This window comes from Scheffersomyces xylosifermentans (genome assembly GCF_036884685.1).
Source record: "Scheffersomyces xylosifermentans strain CBS 12540 chromosome Unknown RJT20scaffold_1, whole genome shotgun sequence".
Classification (NCBI taxonomy): Eukaryota; Fungi; Ascomycota; class Pichiomycetes; order Serinales; family Debaryomycetaceae; genus Scheffersomyces; species Scheffersomyces xylosifermentans.
The window spans coordinates 1,563,168-1,590,657 of record NW_027042939.1 but is presented as its reverse complement, the minus strand read 5'-3'; the positions used below and the strand labels follow the sequence as shown (position 1 = coordinate 1,590,657).

Here is a 27,490-nt window from a genome sequence, read left to right as displayed (position 1 = left end):
GCCGTTATCGATAGTTAAGAACGACATGCGGTTTCTTTATATAAATGAGCACAGCAAACGACAAAAAATAATGCTTTCGTCAGTCCAATTAGAAAAATTTCATGAGAATTTGGAACCTCTAGGTTTTATCTGACCTGGGACTTCAGTCGCAATTTTATTCTGCTTATCTACTTGTCTGCTTATTTTACTGAATAAATTGCATACGTTCATCTCATTTAGCTTCTAGAATAAAACCTTCGTAAAGATTCCGTCTCAGTATAGTCAGCCCGTTCTCTCAAAACCCTTGCAACTCTTCGTAGGGTCAACTACATAATACAGCTCTCTTGTTCAAATTTCCCTTCGTTGTTGCTATCTGTTTTTAGACAGCACTAATTAAAAAGGGAGTACAAAGCTTTTATAAATTTGGTAAAGGATAGCTTGATGGTGTACTCTGAGAATCTCTATCACCTTTGATCTCTCGAAACAAGTCTGCTATCTATTACTAAGAGGAGAACGCCATTTTGTATATTCTCAGCCAAAACAAGCATTAATTGCCCAGAGATTAGTGAGTTTGCTTCTTACAGCGAAGATCAAGTCAGAGGAAGTATAATTACTGAAGGAAAGCAGGAAATTATTACATGATAATTAATCCAACAAAGTTAATAGTTCTACGATATCACCCAATTAATTTCTGTAGAACAATTTCGGCTTAGCTGTAAACACTGTATTAGGGCAATACCAAGTGTTTTGATACATAAAGTATTGAACAACTGACTTTGGTCTAAAATTCCTATCAAGAAGCCGAAAATCACCGATGGAAAATTCAATGCAAGTTGGAATGATCATTCTGTGTAATCTTGATCTCACTGATGTCAAAGTCTTTGGGAATTCCACTTCCTCTAAGCGTTCCAATTCTAAATTTTGCAATGTCAATCTTTCTTATTTTAATGGAAGTTTGATATCAGATGTCATCTCAAGGTTGCATCCTCCTTCTATTGACAATATGCGCAAAGTAGAAGGAAATGAAAAGTTGTTCCCAATTAAGTATACAATTCCACGTCTGGTACACCGAAAATGCTGAGGATAGTCAAAGTCTTGTAGGCAAGGCGGATTTGCAAAAGAGGGCTCCCATGTTGTTCCGAGCTTTAGATGCAAAACTCTTAGGTTGGAATAATTCTTCAAAGAGTTTACCAAATCTACGAAGGAAACCCAATTGAAAATATCCTCGACGTCCTGGTAGTATACATTGCCCCCTCGAGAGAATTAGTTCTTCAATTTGGAAGGGAAATAAAATTTGGCAAGTACTCTTAATATAGTAGGTGATGTTATTCAATGTTGTCAGTTTTGATTTGCACCTCTTCCAATCTTCAACAAGTGATAATTGAAGTTCTGTTGTAGAAAGGCAGTCAATTGGACTTATGCTTGCGAAAAGAACTTTTAAGTATTCAGGTAACCTTTTAAACTGATCACAAGGTACAGATAGCGTCCAACAATTTAAATCTACCATGTAAGGAAAATATTTTCCATGGCTAATGATATCCCTTGTGTCAATTACTGTGATATCATCTGTTCTCGGGATACCCTTAGGGAATCTATCATCGCCACTTATCCGTCTCATGAAGTCTTCCATTCCGAGGTTTCCATTTTTGCTGGGGATTGGCAAAGTCTGTATAACAACAGCCTCGATATTGTAGTCAAATTTTGGAATTGCTGTCGCGCTATCTTGTAAATATAGGACGAATTTAGATTTGGAAATGTATTTAGGAATTGTATCGTGCAATAATAAAAGGTCGATATCATATATGTGGAACTCGGGGAGATATTCTCCTGTAGTAGTCCACCTACAGAGCCTTGAGACAGTAGCGATAGACATGTGCTCTACTAAAAACATTAGTTGGTACTACCTTGACACTTAATTTAAGAGAAATCCAGCATATTGGGCTTCCATTTACACGGCACAAGTATTTATTGTCACTTAATCCTTGCAAGCATTTGAATATAAATGGGTCAGGATGACCTGTATTTACATCATTTAGTTTAATGAATTTAGCATTATCATTAGGTTTAACCTCACATGGTTATATTAGTAGTAATATATATATTTTATTAAGTATTATATGTATATTATATAGTATGACATTATGATTTAAAGATATAATTGCTGAAAGTACTCTCTTCTTGTTTTAATGATCATTATTGCAAAGCGTCATATCTCTTGTCTCCAAACTTAGCAACATCGTATTGTCATATTCCTTCAGACTTCATCAGCACACCCAAATGTTCCCCATAGTTAAGGACTTCCCCATAGTTAAGGATTAACCCTACAATACCATAATATCTGCAGGATATCATTCATAAACAATAATCGGTTTTCGTAGGCGGCAAAGTAAATATACGTTTACAGCAAACGAATTAGTAGTTATACACCATATTATATATATATATATATATATCGTGTTAGACAATAGTAATCTCAATAATTTTAATTACAACGTAATAACTTCATAGTGATATTCATGGACTACACTACACATCATGTCAGAATCGGAAAACGTCTTTAGACAGCTGTTCAATAACTGGAACACTAGAACCGCGAATAACACGGCCCAAGCAACAACTCGACCTGTGCTATCCGAATGGACAGACTATGTCAGAGCAAGCGCAACCAACCTCTACACAAAGCTCCCGACTACAAACCAAGATGTACCAGTGGGCGTCCAGGAGCCATCATGGTTCACGTTATCAAGATTTGAGAAGATATTGGGCTTTTCCTGTTGTCTTGCTGCTTCTTTGCTATGCTTCGTGCTTTGCTTCTTCATGTTCCCAGTCTTGGCACTAAGGCCCAGAAAGTTTGGTTTGATATGGACCATGGGCTCGGTGTTGTTTGTTGTTTCCTTTGGAGTGTTGCAAGGACCATACACTTACGCTCGCCATCTCTTGTCACCAGACAGAGTGCTATTCACAACGATCTTCTTTAGTTCGGTGCTACTTACATTGTACTCTGCTGTGATTTTGAAGAGCAGCATTTTAACAGTGTTCACCAGTATTATCGAGATGTTGGCCGTAGTTTACTACACAGTCAGCTATTTTCCATTTGGAGCCACGACATTGACGTGGTTCACCAGTTACTTTGTGGGTTACGTAGGAGGTTTGTTTGCCGGAATCTTGTGATTTCGCCAGGATATTATCATGCAAGGGCTAAGGGGAGCCTATTGACAGAACACGATTTGGTGTTGCGATTGTTACTAAACAAATAGTGCATTAGAAGGTGTATATATGACTGTACTTTAACGAATTCTTAATACTAATGAGCTTATTTATTGGAATATATAATGCATTTTAATTATTCGTGTCCCAATTGTTTGAAGTTAATGTCAAAACCGTAAGTGAATGCTAGAGGTATTGTTCATATGTCACTCAATTTCTCCACTCTACTACTTCAATGCTTGGTCTATCCTCATTCCTCATTTTAATCATATATTTCCGTACATAATGATATAGATCACGAATTTATAAGCACTATAGTCCATTGGTTTAAGTACAATGGCAAAAGTTCGATAACTGACTCATAATTTCTCGCTTTCGTCTAACTTCTTCAATTCCTCAGAGATGACCTTGTGCAAAGCACCCAACTTGTCAAAGTCTGTTTCTTGTGCTGGCCAGCCGACACCTAAACCAGTAGCATCATTCTTCTTTGGAATCAAGTGGAAGTGGACGTGGTCGACAACCTGGTGAGCGATTCTTCCGTTGTTCTGTAACACGTTGTAGCCCTCTCCATCAGGGGTATTGTTTTCGTCTAAATGAAGAGCTTTCGTCAATTTCTTGACCACAGGCAAGATGTCGGCCAAGTATTCATCAGGGATGTTGTGCAACTTTGCTCCGTGGTATTTGGGGATAACCAAAAGATGGGCTTCGGCGGTTGGCTGAATATCCAAGAACGAGAACGAGTGCTTTGTCTCCACGAGCTTGAACGAAGGGATCTCGCCCTTGATGATCTTGCAGAAGAGACAGGTTGCGTTGGTTGCAGGGGTAGCCATTTTGGGATGTTTTTCCGGTAACTTACACTAGCGATATTTTGCAATTGACCAAATCGAGAGGACTGTAATGGTTATATTAATATGGAAAATTACAGTTTATTAAGAGACCATAATCTCCCCAGGTTTTGGGTCGTGCGTGGGTGCAACAGTTAGAGGAAGGGAGTGGGAGAGAGTACTAACAAAGCAAGGGAGTTAAGAGAATGCTTAGGCTCATAATGGAGATGGAAATGGAAGAATAGAAATGGAAATGGTAATTACGAAGTTATAGAGAGAGGACAACAATTACGTGAGTGAGTGAATTGAACTATCTAACAATTACAGCATTTTTATAGTGAATTTAGCGATTGGGGAATACTTTGGTAGAGCATTTAATGGGTGGTTTCAGGGTGGTTCCCATGGGTTTTGTCTTTTTTGCACTATTGCCTAATATCTGTAACTCAGATCTCACTTCTCTTTGGCAGTAAACATTTGGTTGGAACTTTTTTGTAGAAGCTCTTTTATAGAAGCCCTTTTATAGAGCTCCAAATATAATTATCTGCATGTCCTTATGTATTAGGTGAAAAGCTTTTGCAGAGCTTTCTAAATACAGTACTTGCACATTTTCAGTGCACATTGCACATTTACAGTAATACAGCAATACATACTACAGCAATATATAATACAGTAGACCATTAGCTTAGCTTTCATTGCATTTTCATTTTGTGGCATTTATTCGTTACAGCCAGCGGCGTTCATTTTTATTAAATTTTTGTGTCAAATGGGCTTGCTTTTAAGAAATCACTGGTAGGAGTTTATGGCCGAGGAGCCGAAAGCTGCTGCAACGCTAACCAGGTTAAAACCTCACAGTTAGGAAGTCAAGAATTGTGTATCTTCTTCACACAAATCTTTACAGATAAGTACTCCCTTCTATCTCTACAAATCCGTACCTTCCTTCAAAGACCGAAATAATTATCCTGCTTAACTTGCAATACCTCTTCCTTGGACTTTCATCTTTTTCACATCTTCTCCTTCTCTTCCTCCTGACATACACCACCCCAGCACATCCAGCATACCCAGCAACCCCGATTAGGATTGGATTATAAACACCCGTGCCGCCGCTTATCGTCGATTTTCGGTGGCGAGGGGTCGCGCCTATATGCACGTCCTTCTCGGACGTTCCACAGCTTTATGGCTAACATGGACCATATAAATATCCACCTACAAGCCCAGGTATTTACCATTTTCCACTCAATTCCCACTGAATAAACTACATATCCTGGATCTTCACATCTCTACGAGTTCAGCAATCAAATCTAAAACCCAAAAAACCCACATTTTCCCGTGTTTGACCCACCCTCCATCGGTCCCTTCCAGAACCCTCCCCAACACCCAAACTCGCACTTCCTTTTTTGTGCGACTCACTCGACTTAGTAACGCCAACTCAGTTGATCTTATTTTCCATTGAGGTTTAGTCTTTCTTTTGTAGGTGGATATAGTAATTGATTAGCAGATATTGTTGTATCGGAATATATAATACATATATAGAGATAACATGACGGGAGAAGATAAGAAACCGCATTTCGACGCTTCGGGCGCCCACGCCGTGGATGATAAGACCGCCACCGCCATTCTCCGCAGAAAGAAGAAGGACAACGCCCTCCTTGTCGACGACGCCACCAACGACGACAACTCGGTGATCACGATGTCGTCCAACACCATGGAACTCCTTCAATTGTTCCGTGGAGACACTGTCCTTGTAAAAGGTAAGAAGAGAAAGGACACGGTGTTGATTGTGTTAGCAGACGACGACATGGACGATGGTGTAGCCCGTTTTAACAGATGCGTTCGTAACAACTTGAGAGTCAGATTGGGTGACATTGTCACCATCCACCCATGTCCAGACATCAAGTATGCCAACAGAATCTCGGTATTGCCTATTGCTGACACTGTTGAAGGTATCACCGGCTCGCTTTTTGACCTCTATTTGAAGCCTTACTTCGTTGAAGCATATAGACCAGTAAGAAAGGGTGACTTGTTCACCGTTCGCGGTGGTATGCGTCAAGTCGAGTTCAAGGTTGTTGAAGTAGACCCTGAAGAAATTGCCATTGTCGCCCAGGACACCATCATTCACTGCGAAGGTGACCCTATCAACCGTGAAGACGAAGAAAACAACTTAAACGACGTTGGATACGACGATATTGGTGGCTGCAAGAAGCAAATGGCCCAAATCAGAGAATTGGTCGAGCTCCCATTGAGACACCCACAATTATTCAAGTCCATTGGTATCAAACCTCCAAAGGGTATCTTGATGTACGGTCCTCCAGGTACTGGTAAAACCATTATGGCCAGAGCGGTCGCCAATGAGACTGGTGCATTCTTCTTCCTCATTAATGGTCCAGAAATCATGTCTAAAATGGCTGGTGAATCCGAATCCAACTTGAGAAAAGCTTTCGAAGAAGCTGAAAAGAACTCTCCTTCTATTATCTTTATTGATGAAATTGATTCTATTGCTCCAAAGAGAGACAAAACCAATGGTGAAGTCGAGAGAAGAGTCGTTTCGCAATTGTTGACTCTTATGGATGGTATGAAGGCCAGATCCAACGTAGTGGTCATCGCTGCTACTAACAGACCAAATTCCATTGATCCAGCTTTGAGAAGATTCGGTAGATTCGACAGAGAAGTTGACATTGGTGTTCCAGATGCTGAAGGTAGACTCGAGATTCTCCGTATTCATACCAAGAACATGAAGCTCGCTGAGGACGTCGACTTGGAGGCAATTGCTTCAGAAACCCATGGTTTCGTCGGTGCTGATATCGCTTCCTTATGTTCTGAAGCTGCCATGCAACAAATCAGAGAAAAGATGGACCTCATTGACTTGGACGAGGACACTATTGACGCCGAGGTCTTGAACTCGCTTGGTGTCACAATGGAGAACTTCCGTTTCGCTTTGACTAACTCTAACCCATCCGCTTTGAGAGAAACTGTGGTCGAGAATGTGAATGTCACTTGGGACGACATTGGAGGATTGGACGCCATCAAGAACGAATTGAAAGAGACTGTGGAATACCCTGTCTTGCACCCAGACCAATACCAAAAGTTTGGTCTTGCTCCTACCAAGGGTGTCTTATTCTTTGGACCTCCTGGTACTGGTAAAACCCTTTTGGCTAAGGCTGTCGCTACAGAAGTGTCGGCTAACTTTATCTCTGTGAAGGGTCCTGAATTATTGAGTATGTGGTACGGTGAATCTGAATCTAACATCAGAGATATCTTTGACAAGGCTAGAGCTGCAGCACCAACTGTCGTTTTCTTGGATGAATTGGATTCTATTGCCAAGGCTAGAGGTGCTTCTCAGGGAGATGCTGGTGGAGCCTCCGATAGAGTTGTTAACCAGTTATTGACCGAAATGGATGGTATGAATGCCAAAAAGAACGTCTTCGTCATCGGTGCTACTAACAGACCAGATCAAATTGATCCAGCTTTATTGAGACCAGGACGTTTGGATCAATTAATCTACGTCCCTTTGCCAGATGAGCCAGCTAGATTGTCTATCTTACAAGCACAATTAAGGAACACCCCATTAGAGCCTGACTTGGATCTCGCTGAGATTGCCAGGATTACTCACGGTTTCTCCGGTGCCGATTTGTCCTACATTGTTCAAAGATCTGCAAAATTCGCAATTAAGGACTCTATTGAAGCCCAGATCCGTTTGGACAGAGCTAAGACTGAGGCCAAGGAGAAGGTGAAGGCTGAAGAAGACGTAGACATGAAGACTGAAACTACTACTGCAGATGCCGAAGAAGAAGAGGAAGAAGACCCTGTTCCATTCATCACAAGAGCTCACTTTGAGGAGGCTATGAAGACGGCCAAGCGCTCTGTCTCTGAGGCTGAATTACGTCGTTACGAGTCTTACGCCCAGCAATTGCAAGCCTCCAGAGGTCAATTCACGAACTTCAGATTCTCTGAGGGCGCTTCCGGCGGAGAAACTTTGCCAGCGGCTGGTAACGAAGGCTCTGGAAACTCTGGTGCTGCATTTGGAAGCGTCGAAGAGGATGACGACTTGTACAGTTAAATGAAACATGGAGACTGGCGGTTGAATTCTACAATTTGACTGGGGCGGTCCAGGCTGTGTAGTATTCACTTTGCAGCCACATGAAAGCAATGAACAATTGCATAAGCTGTACGACGACTAGAGTGTAGAGTGGGTGCAGAAGTAAGTTGTTCAGTTCGAGATGCGTATTCTACATATATATTCTCTCTTATATTTTTATCTTGATTAGTTTAGCGACTACACATAATATATTATTGATTATGAAGAGGTTGTAGAGAATGGAAGTGAACACAACAAGAAAAAATAGTGTTCTTTCTTTCACCGGTATGACCGACGGGAATACCGAAACGTGGAGTGAGAGAAACACAAAAAGCATTCAATTTCTCAGTATGCAGACACTCCTGAAGGGAACAGTTCTATGGCCTTCCTGAAAAGAACTACAATTTACCCATACCAAATGGAAAAGAAAAAGCATTAAAAACCCATTGAATACGCACATAAGTCCACATCAAGGTACAATACGATTCAGTAACGACAAGCAGCACTTCCGGTTTCTATATGGCTCCCAGTTTACCACTCTTACTAAGTACATCTCTACTAACCCATTCACAGCAAACCAGAAAAGCAATTGCGAAAAAAGGAGAAACTATGTGCAGTATAAGGTTTGGAGAAAAATTCAGTTAAAATGAAGCAATCATCACTTTTAATGGAAGTTATGGGAAGAGGATATCTTTTGAAATATTAAGTATTTTGTATTATTCACCAGAATTATAGGCGTTAGTTGAAGTCTATTTGTCCTGGGGTGTGGGATAAAAACAGTCTGCTTGACTTTTAATCAACGAAAAGGCATTTGCATCGGAATTAGCTTGGTAGAGTTGTTATCTGTTCCATAGAAGGAGAGAAGGAGAGAAAAAGATTAGAAAGTAATCAAATTTTGCAAGAAGCAAGATTGGGATTGGAAAATTGAATATTTATTCCGTCAGTTGTAGCTACATTTTCCAACTGAAAAATACCATATTTGAATGGTTTCAATCATGATTAAACAACCCAGCAACGCCGGCTTGTTCATTCTTGCTCCCATCTTCTTGATTGCCAGCGATTTCGTGGTGACAAAGTTCTCCCAATCGGGCACAAAGAAGATGGTTAAACCTCCAGCTCAGGCAGGCAAGCGCCATGCATCGACAACGTCCCACTCAGTTTCGAACATCACTCCTTACAATCACAATGTGTACCGTTCGTCATGGATCCAGAGCCACTTCAGTGACGAAGCTTCTAAGAAATAAGGGACTTAGAGTCTTTAGAAATCTTACATTAAACATATTCATGACATAGTTCATATCCATGTCAAAATTCAACATCGCATGAATCCAGGCAACATGCCTTCCGAAAATTAGCTGGTTTAATTGAAGCAGATTCACATTCCTTTGCATTATCCATTGATAAAAGTTTATTTCTATTATCCTGTTCGTCTTTTATGTTTTCAGTATACCATATCTTGCATTGCAGCCGATTAAAAGCACATTCCCAAAAGCAATGCTTATGTCTATTCCTTCCGAAATACCAAAAACTTTATAGTCATAATATTATATCATTATACATCGTATTACAGAACAAGGGAACATTAACAATGTAGCGAGTTCTTTTTAGTATTTTTTATTTCATTTTCAATTCTATCTTCCATTTATACTATACACCAGTGACGAACAAAGCAGCCTCCCTCAATTTTCCAATTCTCCACTACTCCAAATCAACCTACGTCTTTCTAGAATCACTCCCCATCTGAACCCACCCTCCTCTTTTTCTCCGGTTGCAAATTCCTCCTCAATATTATATCCTGCATACACATCACCAACCAACAGTAATCCTGCAGTTAACCTCTCTCACTCCAACCCTTTCTAATCCACGTGACTATTATATTTAAAATCTCAAAAGTTCTATTGGCTAAAATTTTTCTGTCTCAAAAACGAGTGCTCAAACCAAAAACAGTTGGTTGTAAATTTAAACAGAAGACAGCATCAAGGACAGTAGTTGCTTTGGTTGGATAGTATTCTGGTAAGATATAATCATTACAGATAATAAATCTATCACAGTCTTCATATAACTCAGTAGCAATCCATAATGTTCAATAGAATCAGAACATCGTCTGGACGCTCCATAGGGCAATCGTTCAAGAGATACAACTCGTCACATCACCATGACTCGCATTCGGCACCTCCAAAGACATTCGAAGTCAGCATCACCAAGGTATTCGGAATCGCTGCTGTTGCCGGCGCTGCATTGGTCTACAAGAACCACCAGAAGACTGATAAGCCTTTGTTTACCACCCAATTATATAAGGAACAAGCCAACGGTGACCGTGAAACATTGAGAAACGAGAACTACTTAAAGAGATACAAGACATCGTTTGTCAAGGAATTCATCAGAGACAAGGGTGGAATTGGTCAGAGACAATACAGAAGAATCTCTGAGCCTCAGGCAATTCCAACTACTTTAATCCCATCACATTCACCTTTTGCTAACGAATACGGCGCTGGTATAAAGACCGACAAGTTGGGACCAAGAAAGGAGAGAATCAGAGTATATGCTCCTATTGACACATCCAGCTCTTAACTTATTTCGTAAGGATTACTGACAAAGCAGCCCAAAGCAGCCGCAGAATGTTTGGATAGCAAAGGTCTAACCAATCATATAACATCAGAATATCAGAAAGCATACATCAGAGTTTTGCGTCGTAGGATCAGCCATGACAAATGAGCCGATTCCTGGTAGTAGCATAAGAAGAATGATTACAACTACGATGAGTTCATCTTAGGGCTTATGCTTTCATTACATTGCATTATTTGAAAGTCAACTATACTCCATTCCAATGGTGTATAGATATTTCACAACAACAAGAAGGATATGCCTCCTTCTTTACTTCAATACACATTCATAATTTATTTTCTTTTTTATCTTTTTTAAAGTTTACATTACATTTACTGTCATTCTAACCCTTCAGGAATATACAGCATTAGATACTAAGATCTTCATTGCTTGACTAGTCTGTAGTATTGTGTCTCTAAAGAACAGTATTTTAATTGGTGGGTGATTAATCGCGTGATATCTATCATGTGATTATAATTGGTGTGCAGTACCGGTTCACAATGACGAATTGCATTATAAACTTGGAAATTGTGGAGAACAAACATAACAAGGTCCCGATGAAAGTATCTATGATTCCAGTATTTAAAAGGAGTCTATTCGCTACAAGACTGTCTACGTGGGCGAACTTAAGCAAGCAATTCTCAGTAAGTACCAGAAATATGTCAATTGAGTATAACGTTATCGTCTACGATAAACCAAACGTAGATAGAACAAAGGTCAGACCAGCCCACGTCGCTGCTATTGCCTCAGTTGTGAACTCAGGAATTGTCAAAGCAGCAGGTGCTATTTACCATGACGATGCTAAAACGAAGTTTGCTGGCAGTGCATTCCACTTAGTCGCTGACTCCAAAGAAGATGTAATTGAATTCTTGAAAAGAGATATCTACTACAAAGAGGGAATTTGGGACATCGAAAATGTCATTATAAACCCCATCGGTCTTGCCGTACGTTTACCTAAGAAATTTGATGGCGTCAGTGAAGTGCTCTATCAAGTCTAAGTATTATGCTTCTATATATGTATGTATCTGACACAACAACGTGAATACAAATAGTGTACTTAGAACAAAAGTTTAGGAGTACCTTGCGGCCTACAAGTGCGTTTGAGATTTGCTTGGTACATTCCGCTCATAGGAGAGAATGTGTATTAATTGAATTTCATTAACTGTAGAACATGTCTAAACATGAAAATTCGTCACTTGGACGGCTTAGGGTGGGCTGACACTAAACTATAAACTTGATGGGAATATTTATATTCTTCCCCGGCTTCACACTGCGACCAGAAGTTGCAACCTAGCAAAGCCTCTTGATTGATTGGCGAACCTTATTTGGACTACTAAGCACAGGGATCACTTCTATTCTTATGATTGCTTGGTATTGATTGTCAGGAAGCCTCATGTCTTAAAAGTTGCTTTTAAATATGAGATCAATGCTTCCCATACACAGTCCAAATAGGGGAGAGTTGAGTGACTTGTTCGGGTAATGAACGGGCAATGATCGTTCGTTATTTTTCTTGGGAAAGAGTGCATTGTTATTTAGACGGTCTCAGGTACATTTTGCCTCCTTCGGCCTATTCCCCTTTCTAATGCTGCACAGTATCTATAGTCTTTGCATACCTTTCAACTGGAGATTTATTTTTATGTCGATAGCAAATTAGATGCGTACAACAAGTCTCAGACTTCCGGGTTTCCCTTGTTCAACTTCCACTGGTACCACAGAAAACAGTAGCAAGTAATAGAATCAAAGAATACGACGATTACACAGATTAAACAAGATTGGTAATGTACTCGCCAAAATAATTTTAATTTTCATTGTCGGCTGAAAAGTCTTATTAATTTTTCTTCGAGTAGTTTAAAGACTTTTGACCAAGTAAATTCTTTTCTTACGTGTACGTCCCATGGACAAGGCATGGTTTTATACTACAAAATGCATTGTTTATATGGTGGATGGTGCTTAACTTTGGAGAATATCGCCTTTGCTTTATTGAGAGACATTCCTCTATCGTCCGACCCCCGACCTGTATCATCATTCCTTTGAGCTTATTGATTAGTTTTATTATTTGCTAATATGTCTATTTAATATATGTTCCCGTTTAGTATCAATTGTTAGAATACTCTGTAATAGTAACCTTAGTAGACTTCTTCGATATATATATATATTTTTTTCACGTTCATAAATTTGACAGAGCAACACGTCTTCTGGAAGCATTTTCAAGGTTTTTCAAAATAGTATAATTTTTCTTAGAGTAAATACTCGTGTATGATAGCTTTGAAAATATCACGTCCCTTATTGTCTTTGATGCAATGTTGTTGTTTTTATTTTTTTTTTTTCGAAATTATCATAATCTATCAATCACTTTATGTGGATGTTCCTATTGAGAATGGTGCGATCCAAGAGATTGGTAAAACCGGAACACTGTGTTTTTTTTAAGGAGAGTATAAATATAATGGCGACATCCAACTTGATAGCCCATTTTATCTCAGGGACCAGATGCAATGCCCCCTCAACCCGAAAAGGCACAAGATCGAAGATATGTGTTTGAATATGAGTATGCCGATGATCTTGAATACCATGGTCTTGAACCTTGCCTTTACAACCAAATTAGAGATTTGGCGAAGAGCATGAGCTGGTCATGGTATGAAAACAGCTCCGATGATGACTCAGAATCACGTCACAGTCTTGCTAGGACTATTACACATTGCTCGCAATTTCCCGGGCAAGTTCCAATGCAAGACGATGACTCGAACTATATTGATTCAAGACTCGACCCTAACTCAAACGACTTTGATCCAAAGTTTTGGCTTGAATACTTGATGAAGGTCAAACTATCAGATCCAGAATATTACAACACATCTTCCTTGGGACTAGCTTTCAAAAATTTACGCTGCTATGGTCGTGCTTCTGATTCTGATTATCAAACCAATTTCAGCAACTTTATTATAAATTCACTTATAGATACTTCAAATATATATTAGGTTCTGTCTTCCCCGACATTGGAACAAGCGACAATTTTGATATATTAAAACCAATGGAAGGATTGATTAAACGGGGGGAATTAACTGTGGTGCTAGGCAGGCCTGGAGCTGGATGCTCAACATTTTTGAAAACCATAGCTTGTCAGACGTACGGATTCCACGTCGACAAAGAGTCCGTTATAAATTACGATGGATTTACCCCGTACGATATTCGCAACCATTTCAGAGGAGACGTAATTTATTGCGCGGAAACTGAAAATCATTTTGCACATTTGACGGTTGGAGAAACTCTTGAATTCGCAGCCATGTTGAGAACACCCCAAAATAGACCACATGGAATTTCACGTAAACTATACACCAAACACATGGATGTCGTTATGGCTACATATGGTTTGTCCCATACAAAAAATACGAAGGTTGGAGACGAGTTTATTAGAGGAGTGTCTGGAGGAGAACGAATGAGAGTTTCTATTGCTGAGGTGACCCTAAGCCAAGCTTCTGTTCAATGTTGGGATAACTCCACTCGAGGTCTCGATTCTGCAACAGCTTTGGAATTTATTCAAGCATTGAAAACTTCCGCAGTAATTTTGAAGTCCACTCCCCTTGTTGCCATATACCAATGTTCACAGGACGCTTATGATCTTTTTGATAAAATAGTTTTGCTATACGAAGGATATGAAATCTTCTTCGGAAGTACTAAAGACGCAAAGCAATACTTTTTAGATATGGGCTACTATTGCCCTCAGCGACAGACCACTGCTGACTTTTTAACATCTATTTCAAACCCGTCCGAAAGACAAGTTAAGAATGGCTGTGAACAAATGGTACCAACAACTCCTGAGGAATTTTATAATCATTGGCAGAGGTCACAACACAGGAAAATGTTGATGAGAGCGATAGAGGAGTATATTGAAGAAACATCTAGTGGCGAAAGTAAAGAGAGGTTCCATCAATCACATATTGCCAAGCAGTCCAATTATCTCGCTCCTTCGTCTCCATTTACAGTCTCATTCTTTATGCAAGTGAAATACGTAATCCACAGAAACATGAGAACGAGAGGTGGTCATTCATTTGCCCTACTTCAGGTTGCTGGAGGAGTTGCAATGTCATTATTAATTTCATCAATCTTCTACAACCAATCAAAGATACAAATTCATTTTATTATACAACTGCGGCTTTGTCTTTTGCAATATTATTCAATGCGTTTTCATCAATTTTGGAAATCTTTTCACTTTACGAAGGTAGAGCAATAGTTGAAAAGCACAAAAAGTATGTATTATATCATCCATCCGCAGATGCACTTGCATCAATTCTCACCGAATTAGTACCCAAAGTATGCACATGTATTGCTTTTAATCTCATTTTCATTTTTACTTCATGGTCAATTTCAGGCGAGATATTGGAAGCTTCTTCTTTTTCCTTTTTGTCAACTTTACTGCCACCATCTCCATGTCACATCTTCTTAGAACCATTGGTGCTGCTACCAAGTCCTTGTCCCAAGCAATGACTCCTGCTTCCATCTTAGTATTGGCGTTGACTATATTTACAGGTTTCATGATTCCTACGCCAGCGATGCTTGGATGGTGCAGGTGGATAAATTATATTAATCCTATCGCGTATGCATTTGAGGCACTCATTGCCAATGAATTCAGCAACAGAAAATTTACATGTTCACAATTTGTACCCTCTGGAGAGGGCTATCCCACCGAAGGGAAAAACATACTCTGTAATGCAATTGGAGCCGCCCCAGGAGAATAATATATCGACAGTGATAAGTACATTAACATTGCCTTTGAATATTACGGTTCGCATAAGTGGAGAAATGTGGGCATTATAATATGTTTCATTATATTGTTTTTGTTCACATACCTAATCATTTGTGAATACAACCAAGGTGCAATGCAGAAGGGATAGATTCTTCTATTTTAAGAAGCTGCTTTGAAAACAAGACGGAAATTGAAGCTTGACATAGAAAGCGGCAAGGTTGAGAAGATTTTGCCCCAAAATGATTTAGAAGATAGTGCAACACAAGTGAGCGACCTGTCAAAAATCAAAGGTAAAAACACATTTCACTGGAGAGATTTGACATATGAAGTAAAGATAAAAGATGAGAATCGAATAATTTTGAATAAAGTCGATGGTTGGGTCAAACCAGGGCAAGTTACTGCATTGATGGGTGCCTCTGGTGCTGGAAAAACAACTTTGTTAAATGCCCTCTCTGACAGGTTAACAACAGGTGTTATAACAGATGGAGTCAAAATGGTTAATGGTAGACCTTTAAACGCGTGCCTTCAAAGATCAATTGGTTATGTACAACAGCAAGATTTGCATCTTCAAACATCAACCGTTAGGTAAACTTTAACATTTTCGGCATACTTAAGACAACCCAATGAAGTTCCAAAGAAGGAGAAGGACGAATACGTGGAGTACATAATTTCGTTGTTAGAGATGCAGGCATATGCCGATGCAGTAGTGGGTGTTACTGGCGAAGGTTTAAATGTTGAGCAAAGGAAGAGATTGTCCATTGGTGTTGAATTATTCGCAAAACCAAAGCTATTGTTATTTTTAGACGAACCAACTTCGGGTTTGGACTCACAAACTGCATGGTCCATTTGTAAATTGATACGAAAATTGGCTGATAATGGACAGGCAGTTTTATGTACAATTCATCAACCCTCTGCAATTTTGATGGAAGAGTTCGTCCGTTTGCTTTTCCTTCAGAGGGGAGGAGAAACCGTTTACTTCGGAAATTTAGGTAGAAAATTCCGGACATTGATTGACTACTTCGAGAGAAACGGTGCTCCTGCTTGCCCACCGCATGCTAATCCCGTTGAATGGATGTTAGAAGTAATCGGGGCTGCTCCTGGATCTCATGCCAACTAAGATTACCATCAAGTATGGAGGAACTCGAGAGAATATCGGATAGTACAATATAACCTTGATTGGATGGAAGAAGAATTGGTGAAAATACCAATAGATGACAGCCCCGACAAATATGACACTTTTGCAACTTCCTTTTGGACCCAATATTTTCTTGTTACACAAAGAGTCTTTCAGCAGAACTGGAGAACACCTAGTTACACATATTCGAAGATGTTATCTGGTGTTGCATCAACTTTATTCAATGGTGCCTTCTTTAAAACAAACAATTATATTCAAGGATTGCAGAATCAAATGTTTTCCGTATTTACGTTCTTGATGGTATTCAATATCTTAGTTCATCAATACTCGGCTCATTTTGTATCACAGAGAGATTTGTATGAAGTGAGGGAAAGACATTCTAAAACATTCGGTTGGCTCGCATTTATTACTGCCCAAATTACAGCTGAGATCCCTTGGAATATCTTTATTGGAACATTAGCATTCTTTTGTTGATATTATCCAATTGGATATTTCCATAATGCTGCTTTGACTGGTACAGCTCGGGAACGTGGTGCATGTGGTTTACTATAGTCATGTTTTACGTTTACACATCAACTATGGGACAATGGTGCATTTCTTTCTTGGAAGTAACTGAGAATGCTGCGAACTTAAATATAGCACTATTCATAATTTGCATTTCATTTTGTGGTGTGATGGTTAGTAAGGATGCATTGCCCCGTTTCTGGATTTTTATGTATAGATGCAACACATACACTTATTTGGTGTCGGTGATGCTTTCCGTTGGCTTATATAAAACTCCAGTCAAGTGTTCGGATGCTGAAATATTGCGTTTTCTTCCACCCCAAAATATGACATGTGAAGAGTACATGAAGGGGTACATAAATGTTGCTGGGGGCTACTTAACTGATACTGGAGAGAAGTGTGGATTTGCATGATGGCTGATTCAGCTCCATTTTTGAAAAAACTTGGAGCTGATTATCATCGTAGAGGAAGAGATATTGGGATCTTCATTTCGTTTATTTGCATAAACATACTTGGCACAATTTCTACTATATTGCAAGGGTTCCTAAGACAAGCCGAGAAAAAAAGAATCCATGTGAGAAAGACAATATAAGTTTGTAAATACCATATTAAGACTAGTTCATCAATAAATGCATATTATATTTTAATCACCATATTTTTTTAATTTTCCTTTTGCAGAAGATCTTCTAACTAAATTTTCCTCGCAGCCAAAAAAGAATGCAGCTATCAGCCACATTCTTCCATATGTGTTAAGATATGATACAAAATTACCTTCACTTTAAAATGAGAGGAGAATCAAACTACAATGAACAGAACACATTACAAACCAACTGATACATTGAAAGTGACTATATGTAGAAATGAACAAGTAGCATGAAAGCAGGAAACTACAAAGGTAGTCTCAAGCACTGTACAAATGCATTGTGCAAACTAATGAATGATAGCAGAATGCACATCAGTTTAAAGAATAGCGTGAATATGTTATCCTCAATTAACTAACCCTCGTGGATAGTTCTGAAGAAGTCCATAGCAGCGGTGAATACCACCAATAAGATACCTCCACCAGGGCCCAATCTCAAGACCTTTGGAATGAATCCCTTGTATAATGCGCTAACACCCTCCTCTCTGGCAACTATAGCCAAAGATGGCAATGTCCACCTATATCTGGTGGAACCAGCTTGAATTCTAGACTTAACGACATCAAAAGGAGTGTTCAACATAGTACCGAAAGTACCACCAATGGTACCACAGGTCAAGTCGATCAATGTCTTCTCGGATGAAGTCTTTGGCTTAGGCATAAGAGATCTGACTTGGTGGATCAATCCGAAATAGCCAGCATTCCACAGGATGTGTCTCCACAAAGTTGATTCAAGACCCTTGTACAAACCCAAAGGACCGTTGGTCTTGATGATGTGCTTGAGAACATCACCCATACCGTTGAACTTGGAAGTTCTGTCTTGCAACTTGATTTTGATCAATTCAAAAGGAACGACCACGAACGATTCAGTAGCTCCTGCAGTGGCTCCGGTTAAGACGGCAAGAGATTGTGTCATGGTTGGAACACCGAATTGCTTCTTGTAGAATTTACCCCATTCATCGTTGGCAGCGAATTTAGTGGCTCTCTTAGGGGCCTCCATCAAGATTGGAGCTGAGATACCCTTGTATAAACGAGAAAACCCTTCTTCTCTGACAATTTTCTTCAAACATTTGATGGTACCGTTATAGGCACCGGTGTTGTCCAACTGTTGTCTGGTCTTGACCACGTCAAGTGGGTACATGACCAAGATCTCAGAGACACCAGCTATGGCACCCGAGGCGAACTGGTAGATGAAAGGTAATGGCTTTGGAGCTTCAGTAGACATTGTGAATATGTGTTTTGTGCTGGATTTGCTGTGACTGAGATTTTGAGTATCGATCTGGTCAAAAGTCGAGTTTCAGTGTTTAGTTGCGTATGCTGTAATAGTTTGTGGGCTGTTCCGTCTAGTGGAAGCGATGACAGAATCTATAAACCGGAGTCGAGCGTCAACTAGAAGTCAAAAAAATGAGAAGTAACAGAAGCCTAGTAAAAGAAATCTAAAACAATTCACCTGTCGCTGTACCGTTCAATTACACCAGGCGACAGAATTGGCTACTTAAGTATGTGGAGGTGCTGTAGCAAAAGTGGTATAGTTTGACTCAGGCCGGCGACAATATTTTTTCTCTCCCCACTTTGTTCTGAGGATAGAACTAATTCCGGTGAGAATTGTAGGTTACTAGAGAGAGGATTGAAATTGGAAATTAGGCTGGCACGGGAGGCCTGTGGAGAGATAAGGGACAGAAATGGGATAATATTCTGAATGGGCAGAACATAGCAAGAAGTTGATCAGGGGTGCAAAGATAAGAAAGGGGCAGTAAGTGAGTCTTTGTTAGGGCTTTGTTTGGATGTGTTACTAGAGATGCTCTACTGGTTAAAGTGACTTCTCTGGAGTTTACCATACTACAACGACTCGCTGCACTGTGCAGTTACCATGGTATTTATCGCTCACAAATCACCTCCAACCGATTTACCGCTGACAGAACAGCGGTTCCGGTATTATCCTGGGTGCCGGATATTGCCAGTAATAAACTACTGCTGTAGCGGGACCCCTCCCCCTCGAGAACTGGTATGCACGGAAATGGAGACGACATATAACACCGACAGGTGTGGTTGCTAGCGACAAACCTTAAGGCATTAAGACTCGACACTAGAGAGAGCCGTTGGGTGTTCTGCATTAACTTGGCGAGCTTCGTATGGTGACACTGAAAAACTCTCGTGTGAATGGAAGTCCTGTGAAAGGACTTAACAGCGAATATGCGAAAACCTGGTTCCTACGGGACTGGACCTCATGCATATACTAATTAAGTTCAGTGTTCACAATGCAATAGAATGTAGGTTCCTCGTGCTGGAACGTGATCTCGATATAATTCGTGAGCAGTAGGGACTCACTGCAGAGTTTTACTGCCAGGAACCGGTGAATTCTGGTGGTAGCTCCAAGAGAAAATTTGCTCCTCAGCGCGACTGCCGCTAACGCGGTGATAATTCTAAGCAATTTATGACATCAGGTGAGAACCATATATTAAAACTGATGCAATTGTCGTATTCAGTATTATCTCTAAATACAGCTGGGGTCTTTCGTCTAACACTCATATTGGTAATAGGACCTATATATTAAAAACTCCGTAAATTGTCTTCGTAAATCCAATTCTACTCTAAATCATACTCCCCATACACCTTTAAAACTGAACCCTGCACCGATGGTTCCTGTCCGGGTAACCCTGCAACTTTTTTTTCAGCCATCCTCATCTATAAAGCAAATATTAATCAATGGAAACTGAAAAGTTTCATATATACTCTTCTTCTTCGTGCGGCAGCCAGAACTATTACCGTGTTGCTTGTCTTTTTCAGATATCCCAACGAGTTGGCGAGCGTCAAGTTCCTGGCGGGAATAACATCCGTTTCCTTAGGGGAGTGGAGTAACGATCATCTTAGCGCCCTTTCATCAATTTGTCTACGTATTGATTAGAGTTTCTCTATTGAATATTTTGGGATTGGTGAGGGCTGGTAGATCACACATTTTCGAAGAATCACTAAGTTGTGTATGACTAACTTATCAAGATTCTGTTGTAGTGATGCTGTAGATATAGAAGCATAAAACATTGTAAGAAGATTGTGATTTCGAATTTTGAAGGATTTGAGTTCAGTCACTCTGCCTTCATCGGACTGACTAAAGATTTTCTTATCTGTTAACGTTTGAAGATCACTTACATATTTCTTAACATTCTACTTGCTCTTCTAAATCCTTGACTATATTAAACCTATTTCCGATCCCTAAGCTAAATCCATTGCCCTCTAATGATAGCAAACGAGAAGTTGATGAATATTCCTGCAATTAGAGACATTCTCAATCTCTTGTTGAAGACGGTGTCATCTGCTACTAAGAATATGATACTTATGACTCCTAAGAATATTCCTAGTAAAAGTCCCAATAACAAGTCTTCATTACCATTAGTGTCATCCAAGTCTGCCAGTGGTTGAGCCGGAACTTGCTGCTGTGCTGCCAAGCTGCCCCCATCGTTTCCCCCGGCTGCCCCTATGGCCTGGGTTCCACTATTACCATTAACAGTAGACTCTATCCACATTTCCTCGCGTAGTCTGATGGCTCTTTGATTTCTCTCTTCTTCCTCTACGTCATTAATTAGATCATTTCTTCCTGAAGAACTGGCCGTATTAGAATCATAGAGCATGAACTGTCTTCTCATTTCGTCAATGTCCTCTTGCGAGAACCCCTGTTGGAGCAACCGGTCAAAACCAATCACATTTGGTGTGGTACTGACTGCTTGCGGTGTGTTATCCAATTGATTTTCCGCTGCCAATTGTTCTCTTGTGAGAGTTTCACCGATCACACAATGTATATATATTCTGTCTTCTGTTGCGTCTGGAGTTGGAGAGCCTGCTCCTGACTGGTTTGCCTCACTGTGGAGATATCTTAAACGTGGTTCGAAGATCTCCTTTCTGAAGTCTGTCTTTTCATTTAACACCCTGCCGCTGTAGATCAACCGCAATCTATTAGATGAGCATTGGCTGACTTTGCTACGGATGGTGTTTTTGATCCATTTGATGCTGACTAGCCTATTGACATCGTCTTTGTCGAAGTTGATAGACAACGGTATTTCCAAGTCTCGCACCTGCTGGGCCGATGTTGAAGTGTCGGTGAATCTAATCACCAAAGTGAATTTCATTGTATGTTTCGAGATGTCTGAGGAGAAGTCACTGTACTAATTATATACAAGTGTCTTTAACCACAGTTGTTAGTTTCTCAAGTCATGTTATGCTGTAAAGAACCAGCAGCAGTCTACGATTTGCCGTTCTGTTGTATTTGTTACTATGAGAAGGCATATAGTGAGAGCGAGAGTGAGAGTGAGTGAGAGAAAAAAATGACAAAGGACAATGACAAAATGACAAAATGACAAAATGACGAAGGACATAGAGAGTAAGTGTCACTGAGAGTCACTGAGAGACTGCGACATAGAGAGTGACTGAGACACACGGCGAATGAGAATCTGAGACAGACAGAGCATACAGTCTGAGACACAAAGAGACTGGGGCCCAAAGGGAAAGAAGGAAAAAAGGGGACACAGAGACTAAGAGTGAATCCTATTGTTTCAGAAGTGCTTAAAGCTCAGAGAAAGAGTGGAGTGGCAGAATATGCTCAGAGAACTCCGTATATTGCAAAAAGTGTACGCTTGTAGTACTATGTCCTCTTAGAATTCTCAGACTGAGTTTTGCTGAGGATTCTATTCCTTTTTTTTTACTTTTTTCTTTACTCTTACCAAGCTCAAAGGAATTAGACAGAAAACAGAAAGACTGTGTGATAGTGATCAACACAGAAATATGCCAACAGAGATAACACTCTGCTAAGACCCATAAGGGCAATTATTCCATCCTTTTATTTTGAGAATATATATGATTTTTCTGTAGACTACAGTTCAATAGCGCTACCATGGTTTCTCTGGAATGTGATGTACAAAATAGTGATAGTTGAGGGTGCAAATATAATGGGCTTGGCTAACAAGAAGTCTGATTGGGTTGAAGTTGTTGCGTTATAGTATGTGGAGCATTGGGTAATGTGGCAGATTCTTATTATAATAGTACCCCCAAAGAATTTTTTCTTACATGTATTTTATTAAATTATTATTCACCTTACAGCTATGCTTGGTTGAACAGTCCTGCTTGTTATGTAGAGGTCCTATCTATAATTGTTCAATTGCTGTGATTTAAGATGACACCATTTATATTAGCCGAATTTTCTTAGTGTATATTTATTATATATCAATATAGCCGTTTGTTTTACCGGTTTGCCACTCACCACCGTTATACCCATCTCTCTACCCACTCTACTATACGCCTAACTCTATCTCCGTCGCCACTCTATTCTTAATCCTCGATCGGGTAATCTGACCGGTTATACCCACTGTCCTTCACACAGCATTGCTAGTAAGTTGCCGCTGCCGCCGGTTGTTTAGCAATGGTACAATTCCATTGGTACAATGTATAGAGAGTGATCGCAATGTTTACATAAGTCTGGACAGTTATACATTTATAGATTATATATTCGTAAACAGTAAACCCATTGATCAACATCTGCTGGAAATATGTCTCTGGAAAAAGCCGATAAAGTCATTCAAGCGGTGGATACTTCCGACACCGTTGAGGAAGAAGAGTCTGGCTTCAGATATGCCGCCTATGCCAACAGATTCAGAACCATCTTAAGGGCTTCCCATAGATATGTGGCCTACACTTCGGACATTGGAGAGTCATTTCGTCCTGTGGCCCATCCATACCTCGTGAAGTTGGGTTACGGTGTTTCCTGGTTGTATATCCTCGGAGATGTCTCGTACTACTCGTGGATCGTGAAATTGAAGTCGGAAGGACGTTACACCGAACACTTGAAGCCATGGGACTACCCCTACCCAGAACCTGATGCTGATGCTGCTAAGGCTTTCCATGCTACTCATGAAAAGTTGCTGGAATCTGACTGGAGAATTGGTGCCGTGAAAAGAGGTATCTTCCAGAGTATTGCATCCATGGGTTTGCCTGCCTTTACTATTCACAGTGCAGTTAGATACTCATCTGTCTTGTTCAAGAACACCAAGATCAAGTCCTTGAAAACTTATGGTCCTGTAGGAATTGGTTTGGGTATTGTGCCAGTGTTGCCATACATCTTCGATGAGCCTGTCGAGGCTGCTGTCGACTGGATCTTTGATAAAGGTGAAGATCTCTACAACGGCAAGCAAAAGTTGGCTTAATTGGGTCCTTAGCTTGGTATTGACCTGAGGAATTGCAGTTATTACAATGACGACAGCACTTGTAGTTGCGAATAGAGAAATTTGACTTACTTGTTTTAGATATAAGGTGTATATCATACTTCATGGCATTGAATGAGTCTCTAAGTTGTATAAAATAAACGAATATTTATTGATCTTCCTCATTTGTAGAATTGTTCAATGTGAGTTTCCTAAAGAACGAATTGGGACTACTTCCAATGGAAAACCAAAACATGGAGAATTTTCAGACTCTGTCAAGTAAATTTTATCATTAACCGTTTCGTTCATACTAACATGGGTTAGTTCAATTTTGTGGTTTGGAGAAATTCAAAGTTCCACACTTGTCACAAGTTCTAGCTTCTTTATCCCCATCAAAGGCGACAATAGCCTCCTTAATTTGTGTTCCCAAGTCAGTTAAATGGAAAGAAGCCTCATGAACGATTTCTTTGCAGTTGTGACAGTACCATCTAAGCTTATCTTGGGCTTCTTCTGGTCTATCTTGTTCTACAACCAAGCCGATAGTGTCAGCAAATCTAACAGGATTGTGGGGAATATTTGGAGGCAATAAGAACGAGTCACCTTCGTTAATGATGATATCTCTGAACTTGCCATCGTCGACAACCTTCAAACACATGTGGCCCTTAAGTTGGTGGAAGTGCTCTGGAGTTTCGTTAATGTGGTAGTCTGTTCTCTCGTTAGGACCTCCTACAATCATGATCGTGAACCCACCTCTATGGAGACAGTAGTTATTGACAGGAGGTTGCAAGAGATCGCCATTCTCCTCGATCCATTTTTTAATGTTGATAGGTTCTGGAAGCATTGAGTACTGTTAGCTGTTTTGATGAAGTAAAAACTGAATTCGTCAAACCCTCAAGAGAAATATCGTTACCATTTATATTTCATTTCGGTCGTATAGCTTTTTGGTACATCAGTCCATATCGGAAAGTACTTCCGCAAATTTCGGCTCAAAAAAATTTTGTTAGTAGCTAGAGTGTATGGTGGTGGGAATGGAGTGAAGGTCGATTAATGTCCTGAATCATGAAGGTTGCAACAGTAAAGGATGCAAGGGTTGTCATTAGAATGGGAAAAGTTGAATTATAGTAGACAGTGAAGAAGGGGAACATGCAGAAGAAAAGGTCAGATATTTAAAGTTAAGGGACTTAGGCAATATATATATATAGAGAGAGAGTTGTAGGTTTCGAGGTGGGCATATAGAAATGCAATGTTACTTATTCTCAACTGTAGTGGTTAAGACTTAACTTCGCAAGAATGAATATTTTATTTGAAAGCGAATGTAGGTCAGTTCCATCCTTGATCTCAGTCGTATAACATCACCGCAAGATCTAGATCACACGGTTCGTAGTGCTTTAAATTAAGTTTAAGAGAAACTGCTGAACAAAAAAAAGCTTCCCCACCAGGAGTCGAACCTGGAATCTTCTGGTTCCAACCGGAAGTGGTTACGTAATCGTAGCCAGACGCCTTGACCATTGGGCCATGAGGAACGAAGCTTGAATTAGAAAATATGGTCTTAGTTGTAGTGCAAATGAAAATTTTCCAAAAGATCCATGCCGCAAGAAAAATTCCATGAAGATGAAATAACTGCCCCCAAAGGGTTTTGGTAGAGTTTTCACCACTCAGTGTCTCTCTGTACTGATCACTATCACACTGTCGTTCTCTTACTTCTCTATTACTTTTATTTAGTTAGGAATAAAGATATACAAAAAAACAAATCAAAACCCCGTGATGCCCGAAAGACTTTTTGCAACTTCTTGTCAAAAAAAAAATAAAATTGTAGTCGACATACTAATTTTTGCTTTAAAACGTAACTTCCCCAACGACAGAAACATTTTATTCTTAAACTTTGTGAAAAGAGAAAGAAAAGTCAAGGTGCAAAAATTTGAAACATATATTGTACTAATAGAATATCCGAAAAAAATACGCTTGCAAAAGAAGTATTTCGAATTTGAACACAGTCACTTCTTGCTAAGGTGTAAATCTTCTACAACTGACACATCAAACTCACTAACATCTTCTACTTCAGTTCCCAGAAGCAATTTTTCTGCGTCTACCATGCCTTTTTGCATATCAACAAAGTAAAATAGAGCGAGTGATACTGCAACCAATATGATATTGGGCAAAAAGGGGAATCGATCGTTGTTAGTTCTGTCCTGAATTGAAGCATTGACCAAGGAACCGATCCAACCAGTTGCGACGCCAAGCATGATTTCTAATCCGAAGTATTGCGCTTCATCTCCTTCAGGGAGAAGTGTACTATAAACGGTTCTATTTAAAGACCTCATAGCTGAACTTGTCGTGGTATAGAGAACTTCAAAAACCCAAAATTCCCATCTATGCTTGAAGCCGACACTGAGAGACAGGTTAATTCCTAGACATCCCCAAAAATTACAAATCAAGGAAACGCCAAGAAATCCATACCCCCATGTCTTTATATTCGCGTTGCACCTAGGGTATAAGAACATCCAAGATATGGAGCCGATAGAGGCAGTGATATATGACATGAATGCATAAATTGTGTACTCAGAATCTGACGACCCCAACCCCAAAGTTGATCTGAATAATAAAACAAATACACTCATAAAGTTGTTAAACGTGATATTCCAAATGACCCAAGATATACAGTAGAGAAATGCATGGGGGTACTTTTGAATTTCTGTTAACAATCTGATGAATCTTTTTATTGTGAAAAATAATAAAATTTCTCCTTCAGGTTTGTCTTTTCCTCTGACGCTTGGAATAAACAATGCAGAAACAAAAGAGAAAATCACAGTAACAGCTCCAGCAATAGATATGGCAAGCAAAAAGTTATGATATCCGTTTTCTATAGGGCCACCTCGACCATAAGAAATTATAATTCCAATTAGCAAAGCAGTTATACCGCCACAATTTCCCAAGAATAGTCCCATAACACTCACAACAGAACCTCTCTGTAAAACCATTTCCCTTCTGACATCTTCAGAGACCTTTCCTTTCGGTGCCGATGCTCTCATGAATAGAGGAATGTAAGACCCTTCTAATATTTGATAAATAGCATCAGTACAACTAAGTAGGCCATACAAAGCAGACATTGCTCTTAAAGTTGCATAATCTTTGCCAGTCAAGGCTCCATATGGAAGAGCAAAAACGCCAAAGAGAGCTATTGAACCAATTAAGAACATTTTTCTATAGTTCGAATAATCTGCAATCCCCATGAGAAGTATTGCTAGCAAACCCTCTAGAGCGGTAGAAATTGCTTTTAGGTATAATACATACGAGGTGAAATGGACAGTTCCAGCACCGAACTTTACATAACAGTCATTTCCTTTAAATCCACATTTATCCCCTTTAGAAGTTTTTCCGACTTCTCTTGCAATCGATTGAATGGCGGCAGGAACATATGTTCTAGTCATCGAGGCAACTGGCCCAGTGGAGAAGCATAATAACAACCAAGCGCGGTATATTTTCTTTTGAGACCAAATGGATTCTGCATTCGGCGCATCCAGAATGGATGAACTTCCATTTTCCAGTTCTTCCACGTACTTTGACTTGTATTGCTTATCTTGATTCATCTTAGTTATTTCCGTAGC

General features: G+C 39.8%; 11 protein-coding genes and 1 non-coding gene across 12 annotated transcripts; 6 read left to right on the top strand and 6 right to left on the bottom strand. All coding sequences in view use genetic code 12, as the record gives it.

The window, feature by feature from the left end:
• Positions 1–2,070: 2,070 nt before the first annotated feature.
• SFT2 (Sft2p) lies at positions 2,071–3,348 on the top strand. The gene has a single exon (XM_064915892.1). The coding sequence runs from the start codon at positions 2,515–2,517 to the stop codon at positions 3,148–3,150; it is 636 nt and encodes a 211-aa protein (XP_064777148.1). The 5' UTR covers positions 2,071–2,514; the 3' UTR covers positions 3,151–3,348.
• A 197-nt stretch (positions 3,349–3,545) lies between these two features.
• Positions 3,546–4,016, bottom strand: HNT1 (adenosine 5'-monophosphoramidase; the record flags this gene model as incomplete). The annotated part of the gene is made up of 1 exon (XM_064921373.1): positions 3,546–4,016. One exon carries the CDS (start codon positions 4,014–4,016, stop codon positions 3,546–3,548), a length of 471 nt encoding a protein of 156 aa, XP_064777147.1.
• A 1,531-nt stretch (positions 4,017–5,547) lies between these two features.
• CDC48 (AAA family ATPase) lies at positions 5,548–8,064 on the top strand (the record flags this gene model as incomplete). The annotated part of the gene is made up of 1 exon (XM_064918122.1): positions 5,548–8,064. The coding sequence occupies one exon, from the start codon at positions 5,548–5,550 to the stop codon at positions 8,062–8,064; it is 2,517 nt and encodes an 838-aa protein (XP_064777146.1).
• A 1,954-nt stretch (positions 8,065–10,018) lies between these two features.
• Positions 10,019–11,091, top strand: RJT20DRAFT_124255 (uncharacterized protein). The gene has a single exon (XM_064916187.1). It carries the CDS (start codon positions 10,162–10,164, stop codon positions 10,651–10,653), a length of 492 nt encoding a protein of 163 aa, XP_064777145.1. The 5' UTR covers positions 10,019–10,161; the 3' UTR covers positions 10,654–11,091.
• A 95-nt stretch (positions 11,092–11,186) lies between these two features.
• On the top strand, positions 11,187–11,684 carry OFR1 (Ofr1p; the record flags this gene model as incomplete). Its single annotated transcript, XM_064920264.1, has 1 exon — positions 11,187–11,684. The coding sequence occupies one exon, from the start codon at positions 11,187–11,189 to the stop codon at positions 11,682–11,684; it is 498 nt and encodes a 165-aa protein (XP_064777144.1).
• Positions 11,685–13,409: 1,725 nt separating this feature from the next.
• On the top strand, positions 13,410–17,033 carry RJT20DRAFT_143699 (P-loop containing nucleoside triphosphate hydrolase protein; the record flags this gene model as incomplete). Its single annotated transcript, XM_064918676.1, has 10 exons — positions 13,410–13,578; positions 13,659–14,720; positions 14,804–15,001; positions 15,055–15,338; positions 15,435–15,552; positions 15,589–16,009; positions 16,040–16,358; positions 16,380–16,498; positions 16,562–16,694; positions 16,716–17,033. The coding sequence occupies 10 exons, from the start codon at positions 13,410–13,412 to the stop codon at positions 17,031–17,033; spliced, it is 3,141 nt and encodes a 1,046-aa protein (XP_064777143.1).
• Positions 17,034–17,773: 740 nt separating this feature from the next.
• Positions 17,774–19,251, bottom strand: RJT20DRAFT_11823 (mitochondrial 2-oxodicarboxylate carrier). The gene has a single exon (XM_064915867.1). The coding sequence runs from the start codon at positions 18,923–18,925 to the stop codon at positions 18,059–18,061; it is 867 nt and encodes a 288-aa protein (XP_064777142.1). The 5' UTR covers positions 18,926–19,251; the 3' UTR covers positions 17,774–18,058.
• Positions 19,252–20,915: 1,664 nt separating this feature from the next.
• On the bottom strand, positions 20,916–21,821 carry RJT20DRAFT_132239 (uncharacterized protein; the record flags this gene model as incomplete). Its single annotated transcript, XM_064918121.1, has 1 exon — positions 20,916–21,821. One exon carries the CDS (start codon positions 21,819–21,821, stop codon positions 20,916–20,918), a length of 906 nt encoding a protein of 301 aa, XP_064777141.1.
• A 1,413-nt stretch (positions 21,822–23,234) lies between these two features.
• RJT20DRAFT_132238 (uncharacterized protein) lies at positions 23,235–23,888 on the top strand (the record flags this gene model as incomplete). The annotated part of the gene is made up of 1 exon (XM_064918120.1): positions 23,235–23,888. The coding sequence occupies one exon, from the start codon at positions 23,235–23,237 to the stop codon at positions 23,886–23,888; it is 654 nt and encodes a 217-aa protein (XP_064777140.1).
• Positions 23,889–24,049: 161 nt separating this feature from the next.
• RJT20DRAFT_11827 (3-hydroxyanthranilate 3,4-dioxygenase) lies at positions 24,050–25,121 on the bottom strand. The gene has a single exon (XM_064915868.1). It carries the CDS (start codon positions 24,724–24,726, stop codon positions 24,211–24,213), a length of 516 nt encoding a protein of 171 aa, XP_064777139.1. The 5' UTR covers positions 24,727–25,121; the 3' UTR covers positions 24,050–24,210.
• Positions 25,122–25,312: 191 nt separating this feature from the next.
• On the bottom strand, positions 25,313–25,408 carry RJT20DRAFT_t3. Its single transcript has one exon. It is a non-coding gene; the product is annotated as a tRNA-Arg (tRNA).
• Positions 25,409–25,603: 195 nt separating this feature from the next.
• On the bottom strand, positions 25,604–27,490 carry RJT20DRAFT_124248 (uncharacterized protein). Its single transcript, XM_064916186.1, has one exon. It carries the CDS (start codon positions 27,470–27,472, stop codon positions 25,880–25,882), a length of 1,593 nt encoding a protein of 530 aa, XP_064777138.1. The 5' UTR covers positions 27,473–27,490; the 3' UTR covers positions 25,604–25,879.